This window comes from Dasypus novemcinctus, chromosome 31 (genome assembly GCF_030445035.2).
Source record: "Dasypus novemcinctus isolate mDasNov1 chromosome 31, mDasNov1.1.hap2, whole genome shotgun sequence".
Taxonomy (NCBI): Eukaryota; Metazoa; Chordata; class Mammalia; order Cingulata; family Dasypodidae; genus Dasypus; species Dasypus novemcinctus.
Window position 1 is genome coordinate 43,486,424 of NC_080703.1, and position 24,460 is coordinate 43,510,883.

Below are 24,460 nucleotides of genomic sequence, written 5' to 3' on the forward strand. Positions count from 1 at the left end.
GAGACTAAAAGTAGTCTCCTCCCTCTGCTGCTTTGATATCAGGAACAAGGACTCATCTGTAGCTCCAAAGCCTCCCCGCGCCAAGCCCCCCCAGTGACCCCCACAGCCTTAGGCAGGCAGGGACCAGAGGCCTGGGGCCTGGAGGTGAGCTTGGAGGGCCTTCCTCTTGCTGCAGGTAAACCCAGGCAAGGTCTCGGTCCCGGTCAGCTCCCTACCCTCCATTTCATGGTGTGGGAGTGTGGGTGCCGGCCAAGTCTAGGCAGATCAGACAGAGTTTTCTAGAACACAGCAAGTAGGACCACCAGCCTGGAAGCAGCCTCAGGCTTCTAGGCAGATCTAGACCTAAAAGAACCAAAATGGCCTTCGACAGTTTTCCAAAGGACGTTTGGGCAGCAAGCAGTACAGGATATTCAGTGACAAGTACAAAGGATCTATATCCCAAAACGACAAAATTCTCTCTGCAACTGAATGCATTTTTGCATCTTCTCTCTCATTAGACAAGAGATTGTCTTTATTAAAATATTCTGCAGACCTAAACTCACTGAAGTTTCCCCTCAGAATTAGTCTTACGGCTCATGGAACACTTTTAGAAATCAAATTCTTTATTTCTAACCACTTTTATTCCTATCTTGACCTCTCTAGGTTTTATACATCCCTTTTAAAACATGATGCTGAATCTAGACTCAATACCTAAGTGGATAATAATAAGATCAATCCCTAATTCTAACAATAACTGTTAATTCATCCAAATTCATAGACTTTTAAGATGTAGCAACAAACTCCTGGTTTTTCAGCCTAAAATGCATTATAAATCAAAATTATTTCAGCTGTATTCAAGTAGTGAGTCCTCTATAAATATTGACATGAACCAGGACTTCTCTATAATGCATTTTCTATATTGCATCTGTACTTTGCTGTGTTTCTTCAAACTGAATCTCATTATACTTTCTGTGGAAACGTGGCCCTGAATCAGAAGTTTCTTAAGTCTATGGTCACAGCTCCTTCATAGGTCTCCCATGGCTTATCATCACCCCAGGCTCTCCTGAACACCACAGCAGAGACAGAAGACACTTGCCAGATTTACTTATTTGTTATGATGCAATCTAATGAACCAAAAACATTTTAAATAACTACATGGAGGCTTCAATGCTTTTTGAAAATTTGCATTTAAATAAAGATTTCATTTCTCTGGACTGACAATATGACACCCAGGCCCAGAGCCTCAACAGACTTCAGCTCCTACACTTTGATTTACTGGACTTACCCCACTCAGCTAACATGGAGTTGAAGAAGGTCAACCACCACACCATGGAGCCTAGAGTGTCTACAACTGAAAGCAGGAGGAGTGCATCCAATATTCATGTGGAATCTAAGCCCCCACTTGACATAGATGTGCAATGGACACAACCAATCCAATGTCCACGGAGAAAATGTGGAATGGGTGTGGGAAGGGTAGCCATGGTGGCTGCTGGGTTTGGGGAATGGGAGGAAGAGATGAGATGTGGAGGCGTTTTCGGGATGAGGAGATGTCCTGGGTGGTGCTTCACGGACAATTACGGGACATTGTAGATCCCCCCAGGGCCCACTGGATGGAACGTGGGAGAGTGTGGGCTATGATGTGGACCATTGACTAGGGGTGCAGTGATGCTCAGAGATGTACTTATCAGGTGCAATGGATGTGTCACGATGATGGGAGAGAGTGTTGCTGTGGGGGGAGTGGGGGGTGGGGGCGGTGGGGTTGAAAGGGACCTCATATTTTTTTAATGTAATTTTTAAAAATAAATAATTTAAAAAAATAATAAAAATAAAATGTCAAATAAAATAAATAAATAAATAAAGATTTCAAAAAGATGATACAACCTGTGAGAGCAACTTCTTCAGCAGCTGTGCTAGGGCAGGGTCCTCGGGCAGAGGGCAGTGAGGAAGAGTCCCTTTTCGTTTCCTCTGACGCATGTGAAGATGCCGGAACAAGCTAGTAATATCTTTAGACCTCAAGGCATAGTCAAATATAGAACGACTTACTGGCTCTTTTAGAACACTGAGTAGAACAAGTTTTCTTTCAATCTACATTAGAAAAACAAAAAGAATCAGCCAAAAGTACAACATATAGTACAGGTGTTTTCAAACACAATAAATACAACCTGTGCAAAGTTAATATAAGTTATTTTATGTTCTAAGAAAATGAGAGCTATCAACATCTGCAATTTTTGTTTAGAAAAAAAAGACTACTAGTGAACTTTAAAGGGCTAAGTTTTTCCTTACTTTTCACCATCAGTATCTGTGACTACCATACTGGGAGACTAATAATAAATATCCAGGTTAGAAAATATTAGAAAATGGTATTGTAGGGACAGATGCTGGACATTATATCTCTTGCCGTAACCCACTGAATGGACTGGGGGAGAGTGTAGACTACAATGTAAACCACTGTCCATGTGGTGCAGCAGTGCTCCAAGATGTATTCACCAAATGCAATGAATGGGCCACGGATGATGAAAGAGGTTGTTGATGTGGGAGGATTGGGGGGGTGGGGTATGGGGTATGTGGGAACCTCTTATATTTTTTAATGTAACATTTTTTCTGATCTATGTACCCTGAAACAAAAAAGACAATTTAATAAAAAAATAAAAATAAAAATATTAAAATTTTAAAATTTTAAAAAAAGAAAATATTAGAAAATGAAAAACAGCTGTTACTCAATCCCAAATTGTCAGGAGCTTTCAAGATCTATAAAGTACCTGAAGTTGTCAGGTCTAAAGCAACAGATTCTGGTCCAGAAAAGATGCTCAATAACCATATATCTTAGTAGATTAAACCACTTCTAAAAAATCACATTACTCTCTCCATAGACTTCATAATAGCCTTTTTTTTATTACCAAAGAATACTTTCCTTGTAAATATATATATATTAAAAAGAGTAAGCACAACTAACAGTAACTAAGAGGACCTTATTTTTTAGCAATATACTTTTTCATTTTTTTTTAAAGATACTTAGATTACATAAATGTTACATAACAAATATGGGGGATTCCCATATGCCCCACTCCCTCCCCCTCCCACACTTTCCCACAATAACAACATCCTTTGTTACTGTGGTACATCTGTTACAGCTGATGAACACATTTTGGAGCATTGTCACTAAGCATGGATTATGTTTACATTGTAGTTTATACTCTCTCCTACAGGATTCTGTAATGACAAGCTATATAATGGCCTGTATCTCTCATTGCAATGAGAGCACTTTCTTTCTACCTGGTGCATTGACTGAACTGTAGAAAGGTAAGATTTATGAAGAAAATGGATAATTAGCCTCTCGACTCTTGGTCCTGGCCCTTCAAAATATAAAACAACAATAAAAGTGATAAAGAAAAGTTCTGAAAGAGCAAAGTCAGTCTTTGATGCAGATTTCTAACAAATCATATATACGTCAGATTTATTATAGTAATAGTAAACTACCATGAAAACTTATTACAAATGCATCTAATTTTTATTCCCAGGGACACTTTCTCCATGTTGTATTATCAAAAAGCTTAACAAACAAACTTATAAGCAGAGTACTTAGTCAGAAGTAGTAGGCATCTCTAGCCTTTATTTTCAAGGACGTTTAAAGACACTTCCAAAAAAGGCTTATTTTCTGGTAGTGTTAGCCATCTTTCATGTGTATATAAATTTTTCTTGTGTAAAAAAATCAACAATTCTCCATACTGTGCAAAATAAAGAATGATGTTCCCCAAAAATGATGACTCTATAGGAGGAAAATAAGGACTGAAAGCAAGATTCTTTGTTTCCAAAGTATATGTAAGGCCATTTTTACCAACCAAAGGAAAAGCCCACTGGGATATAAGAGTAGAAGAAAGCCACAGAGGCATAAAAATTTCCAAATACAAAATACTGAGCTTTACTAAAATAGGGCATTTCCTGATATCTGAATAACCAGAATCACCCTCAATGTTCCATTCCATTTAAATATTTATTTTCATAATTGGCTGTCTATCTGGATGAAAGCATAAACACATACAAGCTGGGCAAATAATTTTTGCCTTGTACAAATTAAAGACCCAAAGTTTATTATCAAGTGCTAAAAATGCTGGTAAAAAAGAGAGGGGGTTACACTGGACCTTTTTTTTTTTAAAATGAAATTAGAACCACTTAGTAGTCCAAACAACAAAATGTTTGAAAAAGACGTTTTCTAATGTATTATAAAACGCTAACTTGGGCTGAAATTAGTTATACTTTTTACAGTAAAAGTCGGGTCCATCAATATATGCTTTTTCTACATTATATTTAGCTTTAACAGCAGATGCTTTATAATATTACACAAAAGAAAATAAAGTGTGAACTACCGAGTGCTTTTTGTGCATAACGTAACGTAAAGCATGACGTTCCCTTGAACGTCTCTGCTGTCGAAGGGCTAGGCCCATCAACGTTACCCAGCCTGGACGCAGAGCGAGGGTTCTGCCCTGCTGGAGGGTGGTCTGCACGGCGGAGGCCCACCTGTATCACGGGCTGGGTCACGTACGGGTTGAGGTACGGCATCAGCCTGCAGTAGACATCCGCCGGGCTAGTCTGCCCGGCCACCACCGTAGTAAATCCCACGGCACCGTAGCGGATCCAGAGATTGGGGTGACACAGGAAGGGGGCTACGGAAGGGAGAAAGGTGTGTGTTCATAAATTCTTTCAGGTATCTGGATAAACAAATTTTTATTTTATAACACAACTGGTAACGGGATTGCACCACAATGTCACTATCAAGGCAATATGTGCCTTCCATACTCAAACTACCCTGCAGCATTCATTCAACTAAGTGAGCATACTGATATTATAATAATCCCTTAGCATAAATACCAGCAATAGCATAGCATAAACAACGCAAACACCTCCTTTCTGAGGATTGAAAATGAGCATTTTGTAGCCAAAGCTGAAGCTTTATGAGACTGGATTAAAAGCTATCACACAGAGACATACAAAGTCCCAATGACACACAGCAAACTATTTCCTCCCCACCCACACCCCACGGAAGTTCAAGAACATGACACCTACACACAAGAGGCAGAGAAACGGAGGGGCTTCTTCTCCAAGCCATAACACTAAGATTAAGGGAAAGGGAAGCGACGTGGCTCAACTGTCAGAGCGTCCATCTACCATATGGAGGGTCCAGGGTTCAATCCTCCTGACCCGTGTGATGAGCCGGCCCACGCACAGTGCGTCCGCACGCAAGGGATCATGCCACACCGGGGCGCCCCCGTGTAGCGGAGCCCCACACGCAAGGAGTGCGCCCAGCGTGAAAAGAACACGTGGAGAGCTGATGCAGCAAGATGATGCAACAAAAAAGAAACGCAGTTTGCCAGTGCCACCAGACAATGCAAGCGAACGCAGAAGAACACATAGCAAATGGACACAGAGCAGACAACAGGGGGGAAAGGAAGAGGAATAAATAAAACAAATCTTCAAAAAAAAAAGATTAAGGGAAGAACTTTACCTGCTGACATCCTTTCCAAAGCAAGAGTGTGATCAAACTTAATACACCATTCCTAATTTCATTCACAAGTTATTATGAACAGAAACTAAAAAGGCAGAAAATAAGATGCCTCTTTGTAAAGAGCTTAAAATTATAGATTAAACCAGAAATTTAGACAAATGCTTTTTATCCCTTTTATCTTAAGGATTTCATATAGTAAAACAAAATCAATAGTCTCAGGAAATGGATGTGGCTCAAGCGACTGGGCTTCTGCCTATCACACTGGAGGTCCTGGGTTCAGTTACTAGTGCCTCCTGGAGAAAGCGAGATGGTGCAACAGGCAGGTGCAGCAAGCTGATGCAACAAAAGAGACACAAAGAGGAAAAGACAATGAAACACACAGCAAACTGGGGAGCTGAGGTGGCTCAAGCGACTGGGAGCCTCTCTCCCACATGGGAAGTCCCAGGTTCAGTTCCCAGTGCCTCCTAAAGAGAAGATGAGCCAACACAGAGGGCACAGAGCACATGGACACAGAGAGCAGACAGCAAACTCAAACAACGGTGGAGGAAGAGGGAAGAATAAATAAATAAATCTTTTAAAAACTCAAGAGTTTCAGCTAATCAAATAAGACTAACCTGATTTGGAATAAAATTCAAACTTTTAAAAGAAAAAAAGGGATGTATGTTAGTTGAGTATATGAAGATATCACCAGTTAGAGAATATTTATTTTATCAGAAATTTATGGTAACAGAAAAAAGAAAATACTGTGCTAGGCTAATACTCACATAAAGAGGGAAGGAGGAAAGACTTGTTCAACACCTCTCGCGCCTGGCGGCAGCTCTCTGACCCAGGGACCCCTGACCGCGGAGCCGCCCGGGTAGCACACGGTCAGGCACGGGGCCCATGGCCACTCCAAGTGGTCCCGAGGCTGCTGGCAGGCTGGGCATGCTCCCTGGATGCCGGAGCACTTGCCTGCCTCCGTGTCAGGACACGCTAACCCGGAAGCAACAGGAAGAAGAAGAGCCACATGGAAAAGGGGAGCAGAGTGGCCCCAGGGCTGCAAGCGGAGGCAGGCCACAGCCTGGGAGAAGCCAGTGGGGAGGAAAGTGTGTGCACGGACAGAGATGAGCCGAGGACCCCAGAGAAGGCACAGAGGAAAGGGGGTCCTCTCCTGGAGAGGACAGTCACACATTCTAGGGTGAGCTTGAAAATTACTCAAAGAAAGAAAAAGGAAAGAAAATTACTGCACATACACAGAGCTAGATGCAGGCACTGAAAGACCTGAGAAAAAGCAAACTGGAGACACAGCTGATCGAAACATTCACGATACCCTGGGCCAAGCAAGCACTGAAGAAGAGCCTTACACCAGCCAATCGATGCTAAATTCTTGTGCAAGAAGGAGAAACTTATTTTCAGAGTTAACACATCAAAATTATCAAATGTCCAAACATCAACAAAAGATCACAAGTCATACAAAGAAACAGGAAGAGATGGCTTGTTAAAGGGAACAAATTAAAACAAGAGAAGAACCAGACACTGGAAAAACTAATCAAAGACATTCAGTCAAATTTCCTAAACCAGTTCAATGACCTAAAAGAAAATATGAATATAGAACTAAGGGGTATCAAGACCACCAATAAAATTAATAAAAATTAAAATATCATATATACATACAATAGAATATTACTGAGCTGCAAAAAGGAATGAAATTCTGATACAGATGACAACCTGGATGAACTCAGAAGACATCATACTGAGTGAAATAACCAGATACAAAAGGACAAACATTGTATGATCTCACTGATAGGAAATAATCAGAATAAGCAAATCCATAGTCAGAAACTAGAATACAGGTTACCAGGTGCCAGGGTCGGGGGAGGTAACAGGGAGTTAACGCCAAAATGGTACAGAGTTTCTATGTGGGTCGATGGAAGGTTTTAATAATGGATGACGGCGATGGTGGCACAACATTTGTGAACGTGAGTCACAGCACGGAATTATATATTTGAAAGTGGTATAAAGGGAAGGTTTTGGGTTGTATGTTACTAGAATGAAAATTAAAAATAAAAATAAAAACCAGTAGGACTATATAACACAGTTAACCCTAATGTAAAGCATGGACTATAGATAATAGTACAATTATAAAAATATTCGTTCAATGAATTTAAACAAATATACCACACTAATGCAAGGGGTTACTAATAGGGTGGTATATGGGAACTCATTTTATGCATGATTTTCCTATAAATGTACAACTTCTTCAATTTTTAAAAAAATGTATTATTAAGAAAAATGGTTGAAGTACGTCCTGCTTATCAGAATTACACTGCATATAAATGGATTAAATTCTTCAATCAAAGGACATAGATGAGCAGAATGGAGAAAAAAGCATAATCCAACTATATGTTGTTTAATGAGACGCATCTTAGACCCAAAGACGCAGATAGGTGGAAACTGAAAGTATGGGAAAAAATATTCCATGAAAACAAGAGCCAAAAGTAGCTAATATAGACTTTAGGTCAAAAACTACCACAAGAGACAAAGAAGGGCACTATATATTAATAAAAAGGGTCAATCCACCAAGAGGATATAGTAATCATCAACATATATGCACCTGATCACATTGTTTACACCTGGGAGCTGGAAAGGGACTAAAGATACCCAACCCTCTCCATCTCCCTTTCCGCTGACCAAGACTAATTTTGGGGAATGCAGAGGAGAGTGGAATTATTGCCTACCTGGGAAAATGGAAGGGGCTGCCAGCAAAGGTTGGAGAACTACCTCAGAGAAAATGTGAATTACAAGGATCTCGGCCTCCAGGCAGGATCCTCTATCACACTGACCCGGTCAGTGTTGCAGCAAACACATTCCCACTATGCATTGAATTGAGAGGGCACCAAAGAGCACCATCTGCTGGTGGACCAAGGAAGTGCACGTGAGGAAATTAAAAGTAAGTAAAACAGGCTTTTTTCAGCCTTTACAGCCTCCCTCCCCAAGGCCTTAGGAAGTGGGTCTGCAACCCATTACTGGATCCAGGGTCCAGATTTCAGCAACTAACAGGAACAATCCTAAAGCCCTAGGAAAAGTTGAACCAAGAATGAAAGAACAGCAGTAACACACAGCCTCTTGCCACTACATACCATTGAAAGAGAGAAAAAAAATAAATTGATGTATCTAAGTAATCTCGCCATCCTACTCAGATCCCTAGACATCAGGAAAAAAATTACAAGTCATTCTAAGAAAACGGAAATACTGGCCCAATGAAAGTAATACATCAAAGCCCCAGAAGAGACACCGGATTTGAGACAATGAGATGCACACAAATTTCTAAAATCAAATTAATGAGCTGAAAGACAATATGGCTAAAGAGATACACAACATCAAGAAGACACTGAGTGAGCACAAATAAGAATTCAAAAACCCAAACAGAAAAGTAACAGAGCTTAGAGGAATGAAAGATGGTGAAATCAAAAACACATTAGAAGCATACAACAGCAGACTCGAAATAATAGAAGAAAGAATAAGTGATACAGAAGACAGAACAGATGAAATTGGAGAGAGAAAAGAATGGAAAAAAATGAGCAGGGGCTCAGGGAGTTGAATGATAACATAAAATGCAACAAGATACATGTCATGGGAGTTCCAGAAGGAGAAGTGAAGGGGAAAGGGGCCGAAAGAGTAGCTGAGGAAATAACAGCTGAAAATTTCCCAATTCTAACTGAAATGAACTTACGTGTCCAAGAAGTGAGGCATACCCCAATCAGAATAAATCCAAAAAGACCTATTCCAAATACCTACTATGAAGAATGTCAAAAGTCAAAGAAAAAGAAAATTCTGAGAGGAGCAAGGGAGAAGCAAACCATCACATACAAAGGACTTGATGCAGATTTCTCATCAGAAACCATGAAGACAAGAAGACAGTGGTATGATACAATTAGGATAATGAAAGGGAAAAACTGCCAGCCAAGAATTCTTTATCCAGCAAAACTGTCCTTCATATATGAAGGTGAGTTTAAAATATTCACAAACAAACAGAAACTAAGAGATTCCATAAGAAAAGAATCCACCTTTGCAGGAAATATTAAAGGAAGCCTGAGAACCTGAAAAAGACAGGAGAGGGAGGCTTGGAGGAAAGAAGAGCAGAAAGGATAACTGAATAAGTAAATAGATAGATGAAAAAAATGTATGACATATGAAAACCAAAGAATAAAATGGTGGAAGTAAACAATGCATTTACAGTGGTATCACTGGATGTGAATAAACTCCTGAACCATAAGATACAGGTGTTAAGTTTATTTCTCCCAGAGTCAATACCTTCCAGAACAAAGTATTAGTCATATAGGAATTTCCTCCAGTTACAACCAAAGTGTTGGACCAGCCTTCCCTCCACCCCAATAGAATACCAGAGAGTTTCACACCCACCAGGCAGGGACTACGCCCCTAACCATCAGGAAGCAGCTACAGAAGAACGATCATCGTCCCTCAGCTCCCCGTTAAGAATAAGGGTGTAAGCTCTCTGATGGGAGCAGGTGAAGCAGGCTGGTATAAGGAAAGAGGGAAGACTGAGTCACGGCTGGGACCCGGCAGAGAGCATGGCTGTGAGAACTGGCCCAGAAACCCCGAGGGAAGACGGCTATGAAGAACACAGCTGGAGAGACCCTGCCACGACCCTGGCCACGAGGTCCCATCCGGAACAAGCCTGGGGTCAAGAGGAAGCCCCAACAACTCCAAAGAGGCCTCCCCATTGGTCCCGGAACACTCCAAACCAAGGCCTCCCTGGTCCTGAGAACTCAGAGGCAGCCAGTCAGAATGGCAACCAGTGGGGGCCCTGCCCAACATCAGGGAAGGGGAGGAGGGGCGGTCTTAAAAAGGCTGAACCTGGCACCCCACGTGCACAGCTCACCCTGGAGCACGCCCACACCCAAGTCTGGGGCATGCACTACCTCTTTTCTTATTACTTAATAAACTCCTTGCCTACCGAAGGAATAAAAAGGATATAAGCTATGGAATGAATAAAAAAAAAGAAAACATGAGCCATCCACATGCTACCTACCAAAAGACTCATCTTAGACCCAGGGATAGAACCAGCATAAATTGAAAGGCTGGAAAAAAGATACTCCACTGCAACAAAAACCAAAAAAGAGCAAGGGTAGCTACATGAAGATAGGAAAAAACAGACTTTTTTTCTTTAAGATTTATTTTATTTATTTCTCCCCACTCCCTCATTGTTTCCACTTGCTATGTCTGTTCATCTTCCTTATTTCTTTAGGAGGCACCAGGGACCAAACCTGGGACCTCCAATGTGGGAGAGAGGTGCCTAATTGCTTGCGCCACCTCCACTCCCTGCTTTGTTGTTTTTCTCATTATGCTTTTCCTCCCTGTGTCTCTTGTTGCATCAGCTCACCATGACTACCCATCACACTGTCTTCTTTAAGAGGCATCAGGAACTGAACCAGGGACCTCCCATGTGGGTAAGTGGGAGCTCCCAGAAAAAACAGACTTTAAGTGCAAAAAAGTTATAAGAGATACAGAAGCCCATTAATAAAAGGCACAATTCGCCAGGAAGAAATAAAAGCCATAAGTATCTATGCACTTAGCAACAATGTACCCCAAAATACATGAGACAAATCCTGACAGAACTAAAGGGAGAAATGGACATCTCTACAATAATAGTTGGAGACTTCAACATACCACTCACAACATTAGATAGAATGACCGGACAGAAGGTCAACAAGGAAGCAGAGAACTTGAACAATACGATAAACGAGCTAAAACTAACAGATATATAGAGAACAACACACCCAAACTCAGTGGGTTATACATTCTTGCAAGTGCTCATGGATCTTTCTCCTGGAGAGACTGCATGTTAGATCAAAAGGCTCATTTCAATAAATGCAAAAAGACTGAAAATACACAAAACACCTTTTCAGATCAAAACAGAATGAAACTGGAAATTAATAATAGATGGGAAAGAGGGAAACTCATAAACGTATGGAGGCTGAATAAGACATTCTTAAATAATCAGTGGGTTAAAGAAGAAATTGTAAGTGAAATCAGTAAATACACTGGAATGAATGAAAATGAGAAAACAACTTACAAAAACTTACGAGATATAGTGAAAGTAATACTGAGAGGAAAATTTATAGCCCTAAACATCTACATTAAAAAAGAAGAGAGAGCTAAAATCAAAGATCTAACTGAACAACTGGAGAAATTAGAAAAAGAACAGCAAACTATTCCCAAAACAAGCACAATAAAAGAAATAATAAAGACTGAGCAGAAATAAATAAAATTGAGAACAACAACAAAAAAAGAGAAAATTAACAAAACCAAAAGCTGGTTCTTTGAGAAGATCAATAAAATTGACAAACCCCTAGCTAGACCAACAAAGAAAAAAAGAGAGAAGACGCAAATAAATAAAATCTGAAATGAAAGAGGTAAAGTTATCAATAACCCCACAGAAATAAAAAGGATCAGGAGAGGATATTATGAAAAACTGTATCTCAAAAACTAGACAACCTAGATGAAATGGAAAATTCCTAGAAATGCACAAACAACCTACATTGATGCTGCAAGAAAGGCAAGAACTTAGCAAACCAATTACATTTAAAGAGATTGAATCATTCATCAAAAATATCCCAACAAAGAAAAGTCCAAAACCAGATGGCTTCACAGGTTAATTCTACCACAATTTTGAGAAGAATTAGCACCAATCCTATTTAAATTCTTCCAAAAAACTGAAGAAGAGGGAAAATTAGCCAATACATTTTATGAAGCCAACATCACTCTAATACTGAACCAATAAAGATACTACAAGAAAATAAAGTTACAGACCAATCTCTTTAAAGAGCGTAAGTGCAAATATTCTAAACAAAATACTTGCAAATAGAATCCAACAACATATCAAAAGACATACATCATGACCAAGTGGAATTTATTCCTGGTTTGCAAGGGTGGTTCAACATAAGAAAATCAGTTTGCATAATACCATATTAACAAATTGAAAGAAAAAAACCATATGATCATCTTGATCAATGCAGAAAAGGCATTCAGCAAAATCCATCATCCTTTCCTGATTAAAAAAAAAAAAAACACTTCAAAAGATAGGAATAAAAGGAAAATTCCTCAATATGACAAAAGGCATATATAAAAAACCCACATCCAACATCATACTCAAAGGTGAAAGACTGAAAGTGTTCCCTCTAAGATCGGCAACAAAACAAGAATGCCCACTGTCACCACTGTTATTCAACATTGTGCTAGAAATACTAGCTAGAGCAATTAGACAAGAAAAACAAATAAAAGGCATCCAAATAGGAAAAGAGGATGTAGAACTTTGTGAATCATATGATCCTATATTTAGAAAATTCTGAAATATCTATGACAAAAATATTTGAGCTAATAAAGGAGTTGAGCAAAGTGACAGGATACAAGATCAACACACAAAAATCACTAATGTTTCTGTACACTAGTAGTGAACAAACTAAGGAGGAAATCGGGGGGGAATTCCATTTAAAATAGCAATGAAAGGACTCAAATACCTAGGAACCAATTTAACCAAAGAAGTACTAGACCTTATGTGCCACAAAACAATGCTAAAAAAATCAATGAAGACCTAAACAAAATGGAAAAACATTCCATGTTCATGGCTGGAAGACTAATTATCATGAAAATGCCAATGCTACCCAAACTGATTTATAGATTCAATGCAATACCAATCAAAATTTCCAAAGCCTACTTAATGGAATGAGAAAAGGCAATTATCAAATTCATTTGGAAGGGAAAGTGAACCAAATAGCCAGAAGAATTCTAAAAAAAGAAGAGCGACATGGGAGGAATTTCACTGCCTAACCTTGAAACAAAGCTACAGTGCTCAAAACAGCACAGCATTCACATAAAGACAGACCCACTGATCAGAAGAACAGAATTGGAGTCCAGAAATAAACCCTCACCTCTAAGGTCAACTGGTTTTCGACAAACCTATCAAAGCCATGTTAACTGGACAAAACAGTCTCTTTAACAAATGGTACTGGGAGAAGTGGATATCCATAACCTAAAGAATGAAAGAGGACCCCTATCTCACTCAACTCAGAATGGATCAAAGATGTAAATATAAAAGCCAGGACCATAAAACTACTAGAAGAAAATGTAAGGAAACATCTTAAAGACTTTGAGGTGGACCTTACACCCAAAGTGCAAGCAACAAAAAAAAAAACAAAGAAAAATGGGACCTCCTCAAAATTAAACATTTTTGCATCTCAAAGGACTTAATCAAAAAGGGGAAAAGGCAGCCAATCAATGGGAGAAAATACTGGAAAATCACATATCTGATAAGTGTTTAATATCCATGATATATAAAGAGATGTTACAATTGAACTATAAAAAAATAAATGACCCAATTAAAATATTGACAAAAGACTTGAATAGACCATTTGTCCGAAAAAGAAATACAAATGGCAAAAAAACACATGAAAAAATGTTCATCGTCACCAGCAATTAGGGAAATGCAAATCAAAGCTACAGTAAGATATCATTTCACACAATCAGAATGGTCACTATTAAAAAGACAGAGAACTTTACAAGTGTTGGAGAGGATGTGGAGAGATAGGAACACTTATTCTCTGTTGGTGGGAATGCAGAATGGTACACCCACTGTGGAAAACTGTTTGGCAGTTTCTAAAGAAGTTGAATATAGACTTGCCACATGACCCTGCAATACCACTATGGGGTATATACCCAGAAGAACTGAGAGCAGTGAAGCAAACAGACATCTGCACACCGATGTCCATAGCAGCATTATTCATGATTGCCAAAAGCTGTTGGAAACAACCCAGGTGTCCATTGACCAATGAATGGATAAACAAACTTGTATATTCACACAATGGAATATCATACAGCTATAAGAAGAAATGAACTCGTGAAGCACATGACAACATGGATGAACCTGGAGGACCTTATGTTGAGTGAAGCAAGCCAGACACAGAAGGACACTGTATGACTCTGCTACTATGAACTAACTATATTGTGTAATCTCATGGAGTTACTGACTTGAATATGGGTCCTGAGAAAACAGAATGAGTTTAGAGAATGGAAAGCTGAAGGGTTAACTTGTGCAGAATTGGTAAAAAGGATGTGTGTTAATCTTTGGAAATGAATAGAAAAGATCAAAGCCCAATATAATGTTAGTAACTAACAGTACTACTTTGTGGGTATGGAAGTGGTTTAAAGGGAAAAGTCTACAGTCATGTATATTACTAAAAGGAAAGCTAAAAAAGGTAACATGGGACTGTAGAGCATAGTAAAACCACATGTGAAACATGAATATAGGTAAAATTGTATATAAGACCATCTTTCTTTGAAATTGAACAAATGTATGTTAATACAAGATGTTAATGAGATTTTTTAAAAATTATGCTAAGTGAAAGAAACCAGACACAAAGTACTACATATTATATGATTCTATCTATATGAAATGTAAATATAAATCGGTTTCTAAAAATGAAATTAGATTAGTGGTTATGTTGGACTGGGGAAGGATTGCTAAGTGGTGTGGGGTTTTTCTTTTTGGGAGTAATGAAATTATTCTAAAATTTTTTGTGCTGATGAATGCACAAGATTATGATTACACTAATAGTTATTGATTATACACTTTGGATAGATGTTATAGTATATGAATATATTTAAATAAAACTGCTTAAAAATAAATAAGTGTGTAAGAATAGACAGAAAGAGCAGTTATGTACTGCAGGGGAAGGAGAGAGACATTGAGAGGCGAAGAATTTTCTTGTTTGTCTTTTGTTTATTATTATTGTTATTGAAAGAATGAAAATGCTCTAATATTGACTGAAGTGATGAACACACAACTAATGTAATTATACCAAATACCACTGATTAAACACTTTGGATGAATTGTATACTTTATCAATATGTATCAATAAAACTGATTTGTTTAAATAATAATTTAAAAAGAATGTAAAAATAATAATATAAATAAATTAATAAAATAAAGAAAGAAATGGGAGAAATAGTACAGTCACTATGGAAAACAGTTCAGTGGTTTCTCAAAAAGTTAATTTCCTAGTAAGTTAGACTGCTTTACATAGTCAGAAGTCTAGACAGACAGGGCTTTTTAAACAGTTTGAACGTTATATAACTACATACTTCTATGGGATATGAGTGTAGACTTGTTGCCAGAGGTATGTCTTCTGGATAGAGGCCCACTTAACAGTTAACAAAATATTAAACTCCCTTCCTGGGGAAGTCCTACTACTTACTCAAATAAGATGGCCAGAAGCTCTGGAATATATAAGCCTATATAAGAAAGGAAAATATATATATAAGAAAGGAAAATATAATATATAAGAAAGGAAAATAGGCTAATTAGCCAAGATCTCAATTGTAATGGTTGCACTTATAACTATCCCTGTAACGATGAAACTAAACTTAATTATAACTAATTCCTAAGAATTGCGTGCTGAAAACCTCCTTGTTACTCAAATGCGGCAGTCTCTAAGCCAAACACTGCAAATAAACTCACTCCCTCTGCCCCCACTCTCCTGATCTGGGACATGACTCCCAGGGATGAGCCTCCTTGGCACCAAAGAATTATCAAGTGTTAATCAGCGATGCATTTGAAAAAAGACCTTGATCAAAAGGGGAAATAGTAAATAAAATAGAGTTTTAACGGCTAAGAGATTTCAAAGTGAGTCAGGAGGTCATTCCAGAGGTTACATTTATGCAGGTCTCAGCCAGGCTCCACAAACTGCCACAATAAATAAAGCCACAAACAAAAGTGCTTCTGAGAGCCCTAGGGATGTTGGGACACCAGAGGCAAACCATACAGCCACATGAAATCAACACCCCTCAGCAGGTTGCCCCTGGAAATACATGAAAAGCTATTTCCCCAATACAACATAGTTCTACTTAAATATAAGTTCTCTAATCATGATTCTCCTTTTATTTGAAGCTATAATTTTCTATTTACTTGTTAAGTATATTTCTCAGAGACTTAAAGCCTTAGGATTGTTCCTATGCCAGTGGAGCCCTGAAACCCAGCAGATATGTGGCTAACTCCTACTCTCCAGTTCTTTGGGGCTGCCCTGGACAACTAACAAAATGATGATGATGGACCAGCCCCAGCTCAAAAGGAAGGAGTATCTTCAACTGCAACCAAAATAATTCCATTCCCTCCCCTATATCTGTGTCCCTTCTCAGCTTGAAGTAATCAGAGTGGACATCATCCCAAATCCCACAAGATTGATAAATGAAAATAAGTGGGGAGTATAACTTCTGACAAAAGCAGATTCAGTATTATTGTAGTTGTCCTGTGATAACTGAGTAACATGTAACACTGATATAAAAATAATTTTTTTAAACACCACACACTGTAGCAATCATATTGCCAAAGTCTTATGGCATACCTAACTCTAAAACGACTGCCTCTGACAGTTACAGACCCATGTCAACACCAGAACATGTTGACTCTCCTGGAATGTGTTGCAAATGGACCACGCCAGCCTTGGAAGCTTTTGACACTGGAGGCTTCTAAGAGCAGGAGTTGTCTTGGCTGTCATGTTTGGCAGTCAAGAAAGCCAGTTTAAAGGGAAGTCCAAGTTGCTGTTCAAGTGATTATATGTGCTAACTGCTTCCCTCTCTTCCCTTTTCTAGGATTGCAGTAGCAATGGCTGGAGACAGTGGGAAATGGCGGTTACTGTGAATTCTGCTGTAGAGGGGAGACTAAGCGCAATCTATGTGTTCTGAGCAGAATCTATCTGACGATGCCACTACAGTCATCTGGACGAACATGCTGCTAGGGCCTATGTGGTGACTCCATTCTCAAGGCAGTGCAAACTGCAAGCTCCCTGGCCCCTGTGCCTGTGTGTATATGTGAGCCTGTGCACATATGTGCCTGTGTATGCATGTGTGTGTCTCTATATGCATGAGCCTATATGTGTGCATGTATATGTATGTATGTGTATGTAATGGAATTCTTAAGAGTACACTCAAACTCTGTGGAGCCCCACTTGCTTCCTTATTTTAGTTTTCCTTTCTGCTATGGTATCTATGTATTTCACAGAAATAAAAAGAGAATCCCTTCTCCTCCCCCCCCAAAAAAAATTACCATATCATATGACCTGCCAATCCAACTTCTAGGTATACTCCCAAGAGAACAGACAACAAAGACTTGAACAGACATTTGCACACCAATGTTCATAGCATCATCATTTACAATGGCCAAAAACTAGAAGCAACCAAGTGTCCATCAACAAATGGATGGATAAAGAAAATGTGGTATATACAAACAAAAGAATATTATTCAGCCATAAAAACAAATGCTTTGATGCATGCTACAACATGGATAAACCTTGAAGATATTGTGTTGAGTGAAATAAGCCAGATACAAAAAAAAATGGCAAAAACTTAGAGGTAACAAATTCCTCAATGTTCAGCATTCTGTAAGTGTGACTGTTTGATTTTTGGGAGTCCCAGAATAAGATTATACTCTTGAACAAATCCACTCCTGTGATGTGAGCCCCTCTGGCCAGACTGGGTCCACGAGGTGTGGCTCAGCTGAGTCTCCACCCCCTTTCTGGAGCGGACAGAAGCAGAGACACAGAGACAGACAACAGAGCAGAGACCGCCGTGCAGACCCTGCCACGGGAGAGGGGAGTGCAGGGACCAGAGAAGGCCGGAGCCTGCAGCCAGCAGGGCTCAGGGCCAGGCAGAGTCCCCGGGGGCTGGGTGCGGCACCCAGGGAGAAGCACCCCAGGCCTCCGGCTCCAGCTGAGCTCCGGAAGCAGGTGGAGCAGCCCAGCGGAGGGGAGGCCGGGAAGATGGCCTTTGCCTGCTGCCCTCAGCGGATCTGGAGACCGAGGATCTAAGGGGAAAGGCCGGGATCCGGCCCAGGGCAGCACCCAGCGGTACCCCGGGGCAGGAGCCAGGCTCCCCGGAGCCGGCTCCGGGGGGAAGCATCTCTGCTGGTGCCTTGACCTGGCCTCACGGCCTCGAACTGTCAGCTCTCACCTCCAACAAATCCCCTTAGAGGAAACGGACTTTGGCCCAGCGGTTAGGGCGTCCGTCTACCATATGGGAGGTCCGCGGTTCAAACCGCGGGCCTCCTTGACCCGTGTGGAGCTGGCCATGCGTAGTGCTGATGCGCGCAAGGAGTGCCGCGCCCCGCAAGGGTGTCCCCCGCGCAAGGAGTGCGCCCGTGAGGAGAGCCGCCCAGCGTGAAAAGAAAGAGCAGCCTGCCCAGGAATGGCGCCGCCCACACTTCCCCTGCCGCTGAGGACAACGGAAGCGGACAAAGAAACAAGACGCAGCAAATAGACACCAAGAACAGACAACCAGGGGAGGGGGGAAATTAAATAAATAAATAAATCTTTAAAAAAAAAAAAAAAAATCCCCTTAGAAAAGCCGACCCACTGTGGGTAACTTTCCATCGGCAGCCCTATGGCAAATCAGGACAGTACCTTATGTTTACATAACATATCTAAAACATTTCATTGTAATGCAAATACTTATAACAGTGTTGCCAATACTCAACAGTTTCCTATTAAATTTTCAATTACTTTTAACATAATCATCCAAAACAAAATCAAACCAAATTAGGTTTATAAACTAAAAGAACAATTCTAGACATTAGAATATAAGAAACATATATATAATTTAATTTTCCACAAGTATTTTTTAAAAAACCAAATTCATGCCTTTAAAATTTTCCAGAAATTTTATGTATCTCTACTAGCTGTCATCTAGTTTCTCAACAATCAAAATAATACCTTTTTTGCCTTTTCTCCCTAAGAATTGCCTTAAGGAAAACTTACATCTAACCAGTTTGAGCATTTTATTAATTTTCCTTGGCAAAGTGTTTAGTAGCAAAATTAAGCATTTTACCTAAAAAGGCAACTTTGTAAGGTTTTACATGCCCTCTGTACAGAGCCAACTGGCAATCTTACATCGCTTCCTGTCTTAAAGGTGATGAGGCTAGAAATGTCCCAGATACTCTTAACCTTATTTACTTGTTTCTCTTATTCTGAATTTTAAAAGTCTGAAGGAAACAGATATGTCCTACGAGGATCAAGGGATGAACTTCTTTTATTAAGTTACCAACAGCAGTAGCTTAATGCGATCAGTTCTTAACAGGGAGTCAACACAATGTCACACGTCATACACAGTCCTCCACACCCTAGTTTCAACACTAACAGTCAAGTATCCAAAAAGTACGTTTAACCTTCAGCGCAATCAAGGCACTACCCATACCATATTAAATAAGGAAACGAAAGACTTTCATTTTTCAAGGGTCTCAAAGACTTAAACACAGACAGAAACAGGTATTTTTCCAGCCTGGGCTGGAGGACCAGAGCGCGCGCTTGTCTGTCTGTGTCTCGCATGCACACGAGTGCGAGCTGACACCATCAGGAGCAGAGGCCTGCCTGCCTGAGAGGTCCCAAGGCTCAGTCAGTCCCCTCCAGCCTCCCCGCCCTTACCGATGTCACTGGCAAACTCGTAGACGTGGGGCTTCTGCAGCAGCCCCAGCTGGCACATGCAGGTCAGCGCGTGCAGCGCCTTCACGATGACGAACTCCTCCGCGTCGCTCAGGCCTTGCTGCAGCAGGGGCTTGAGGATCGAGGAGCTCTGCCAGCCCACGTAGGCGGCGACACCTGCAGGGAGACACAGCGATCCTGGTTACTCAACGCCAGGACACAGTTGCCACTAAGCAAAACAACACAACACTGGAAAGCCAGCCGCACTGGGCAGTGATCCGACAGGGCATTTTACTTCCTACTCAGCACAGTAAGAAAATCGTTAAAAATTTTTGGGACACCAAGGAAAAGAAAAGATCCTAGGAACTTATAGAGAGGAAAACACAGGACTCCTAAAAAGGAAGGTGAACCAGACTGGCGTCAGACCATCTTCAGCAACATGGAGGCCAGAAGATAACAGAGCAATTCTCTCCAAAGCTATGAGAGAAATTCCATACCCAAACTGTCAACTAAACAGTAGAACAAAAAGCCATTTCCAGACATGCAGGGACTACAGAGGCTGACCTCCCATGTAACCCTACCTGAGGAAGTTTCTGGAGAATGTCTCTAGAAAAGTAAGAGGAAGATGTGGAACGTACAAAATGGAAGATCTAACCCAGAAGTTCAAGGGGGAAAAAAGATAATAGTTAAGATGATCAGAAATCAATCAGCCCAAATTAGGACTAAAAGCCAAAAGATTTAAGGAATGTCATGAAGAAGAATGGAGTAGCCAAGAAATGAATTAAACTGGTAATAAAGGATGTTATAGATTTGGTAAAGAAAGCATATTATTCTTTTCCATAAAAGGAAAACAAGGAAATCTGAAAGCCCAGAATAAGCAAAAAATAATATGAAATAAATTAAAATGCACTATGTTTTTAGTAATTGGTAGAGGAAAGAAAAGTGATCAATTGACCTTGAAACTATAAAATTATGACAAGAGATTAATTATCAACTAATAAAAATACAGATGAGAGAGGTAGAGAGAAAGAAATGGGCACTAATCTCCTTGTAGTACAAATCAGAATTAAATCAATAACAAATATTCAAAGTTATAAACAAAACAACGAAGTAAAGTGCTAAGAAAAAGTGACCTGCATCTCTAAATGTGGGAGTGGAAAAAGGACCAGAGTACGGTACGAGTGAATTATTAATAATCTCCATCTGGTATAGAAAGTAGCCAAGAGATAAAGTCTGACGTTGATAATTCGAAAAACAATAGTATGAAAATATTGTTTACATATATGGCAATAATCACCTGAGGACACCAAAACAAAAACACAAACCACAGTAGTTTCCTATGAAAAGTATACGTTACTATATAAATTCTGAATAACTTTTGAATAGTTTACAAAGCATATTTCTCCTATAAAAGAAAAAATAATCTTAGAAATTGTTTAATTAAAAAAAGGAAAAATACTACCTAAAAGTTCAGTGGATTACAGTTAGGAACTTTACAAACTGAAATATACAATAATCTAAAATAGCTACAAATATTTTAGAACAGTGATAAATGTACCAGATACTAAAGTTGATTACAAATATTAAACAGTTATAATATGACATGGATTTAAGCATAGCGATTATAACATGAAGACATGAATGGAGAAAGCAACAGGACAGGATAGAAATCCCCAGAAAACTGACCCTAACAAGATCAGCATGCTACAGACGATAAAGCAAGCTTAACAAATCAATGGGAAAAAATGAAATATTCAATAAATAGTGTTAGGAAAACTAGCTATGCTGAAAAGAAAAAAAAAAACGACCTCACATTATAACCCAAAATAAAGATCAATTAAACATTTATGTATGAAAATAAAGTACTACTGAAAATAAAAAAAAAAAAAAGAAGCACACACAGATTATTAACCTGATTTTTGGACTGGAAAAAGACTTTAAGCACGAAAGTTTAAAAAATCACAGGGGAGTGGAGGTGGCTCAAGCTGTTAAGCACCCGCCTCCCACTAGGGAGGTCTGGGGTTTGGTTCCTGCTGTCTCCTGAAAAAACAAAACAAACATGGGAGCAGATGTGACTCAAGCAGTTGGTTGCCCGCCTCCACGTGGGAGGTTCCAGGTTCAGTTCCCAGTGCCTCCTAAATGAGCAGACACTGCAACGAGCAGATACCACAACAAGCAGACACTGCAACCAGCACACACCACAACCACCGCAAAGAGCAGACACTGCAACAAGCAGACGCCTCGCCACAAGGAGCAGACACCATGCTGCAATCAGCAGATGCCACAACCGCTGCAAGCCAGCAGACAGCGCAACCAGCAGATGCCACAACCAGCAGATGCTGCAACCAGTAGCAACTAGCCTCCGTGCCACAACCAGCAGACAACACAAGCAGTAGCAGCCAGGCAGACAGCAGACGCCACAATGAGCAGAAGCCACAACGAGCAGACGCCATGCTGCAACCAGCAGGGAGTGGATGTGGCTCAATCAGGTGGGCACCTGCCTCCCACCTGGGAGGTCCCAGGTTGGTCCCCAGTGCCTCCTGAAGAACACAAGCAGACACAGGGCACAGACAACGAACACAGAGATGAGGGAGCCATCTCAGGGGGAAGGGAATTTTTTTAAAAAACAAGCAAAACAAATGAAAAAACCAACTCAGGGAAGCCGATATGACTCAGTGGATGAGTGCCAGCTTCCCACATACAAGGTACTGGGTTCAATTCCCAAGACACTAGTGCCTAAAAAAAAAAAAAAAAAAAAATCACAAAGCCAAAGATCAAATAAACTCAGAAAATAAAAATTGTTTAAAATGCATAAAAACTAAAAATCAAGTTAACAATCAACCTAGGAAAAGTATTTGCCATAGGAAAAATTATTTAATGTTCTTAATGTAGAAAAGATTCCCAAAAAAATCAACAAGAAAAAGTATAAATAACTCAATCAGAAAAAAATGGTCCAAAATAATCAATAAAAAATTTATAGAAGGAACAGACATAGCTCTACAGTTGAGTGCCTGCCTCCCACATATGAGGTCCTAGGTTCAACCCCAGTACCACCTAAAAAAAAAAAAAAAAATACATAGAATAAGAAACAGGAATAATCAACATGAGAATATTTCTCAACTTCTCAACTAGTAAGCAACAAAACACACACTGAAACAAATTATCACTTTACCCCAATAGGCAAATATTAAGCAAAGGGTGTTCCATGCTGGCAAACATGCTCAGCACTGTCATGCAATGCTGGCGACAGTAAAAAAAATGATATAATCTTTCTGAAAGTTCATAAAATGTGTCAAGAGTTTTTAAATATATTCATTTTAACCTAATAATTAAAATTTTATAGTTCTATTCTGAGAAAATAATCAGAAATAAATATATTAAAAAATTATCTGCATAATATATGCTATAAAAAAGAATGAAAATAACTTAAATATCACAAAGGAAAGATTAAAGTCTGGTAAAACTACATAATGTAATAGCTTGGAACTATTAAATCATGATTTCAAAGAATTTTTTATGACAAGAAAAAGCTTAAAATGTAACTAGAAAAAGTTTAAGAAAATAATAAAATAATTACAATAATAAAATGATAAAATAATAAGAAAATAAAAAATAATATATTATGTGCTAGGCAGGATTGCATGTATTAATTCAGTTTATTCTCATAACCCAGTGAGGTAGGTACTTTTATTATCTCCATTTCACAGATAAAGAAATCAAGGCACAGAAGAGATTAAACGATTTTTCCCAACAACAGCTGCTAGAAAGTGACAAAGTGAGAACCTGAACGCACAGTTTGGCTACGTGGCGCCTGCTTTTAACCACTACACTACGGGCTTCTTAGTAATGTAATACAATGGGACAGATGTGCTAGAAAGGAAAGGGGAAAACCTATGAGAAAAAGTACCAAACATGGATTGCAGGATTGTTTTCTTCTCAAACTGTATTTCCCAAATTCTCTAAAGCAAGCATGCATTACTTTTATAAACAAACAAAAACCATGAAAATTACTTTAAAATGAAAAGAAGATCTAGTGTAAAGATATGTTTTAAAGAATACTTTAGTTGGCCAATATGTGAGTGAAGTTCTAAGAACCACCTTTTCCTAAAAAAGCAATAAAAATAAGATTATTTGGAAGAAGGGAGCAAAAAAGACAGAAAGATGAACAAAGCAAAGTATCCTGTATTCAGCAACTAAATTAGACAGTCTAAGATGCAAAAATGAGACACTTCAAGAAACTAATACAAAATAAAATAATCTGAAAAAAGAAGGTAATCTGTCAATATCCAGTAGTAACAAAGAACAAAAGGCAATTTCAAAGCTTGTCAAAAGCAGAAAGTACACTTTTCTCTAACACATTATACCATACTATTTGCAGAATATCAATACAGCTGCCTTATGAGTTTCCTTCTTGTTCTGTTTTTTACAGAAAAAGATATCAAACTGCAAACCTCACAGCAGTTACCTTTCTAGATTACTGGAAATCAAAGCATAAGGCATTAGAGTTTTCTACTAC

General features: G+C 39.3%; 1 protein-coding gene across 2 annotated transcripts in view; it reads right to left on the reverse strand.

The window, feature by feature from the left end:
- PIK3R4 (phosphoinositide-3-kinase regulatory subunit 4) overlaps positions 1–24,460 on the reverse strand; it is an 89,777-nt gene that overhangs the window by 36,032 nt on the left and 29,285 nt on the right. For both annotated transcript variants that reach the window (XM_004482741.4, XM_023585833.3), the window contains exons 7-9: positions 19,948–20,121; positions 4,495–4,640; positions 1,861–2,064 (exon numbers count right to left, since the gene is read on the reverse strand). In XM_004482741.4, coding sequence (XP_004482798.1) covers positions 1,861–2,064; positions 4,495–4,640; positions 19,948–20,121 — 524 coding nt within the window. The remainder of the gene's footprint in view (positions 1–1,860; positions 2,065–4,494; positions 4,641–19,947; positions 20,122–24,460) is intronic.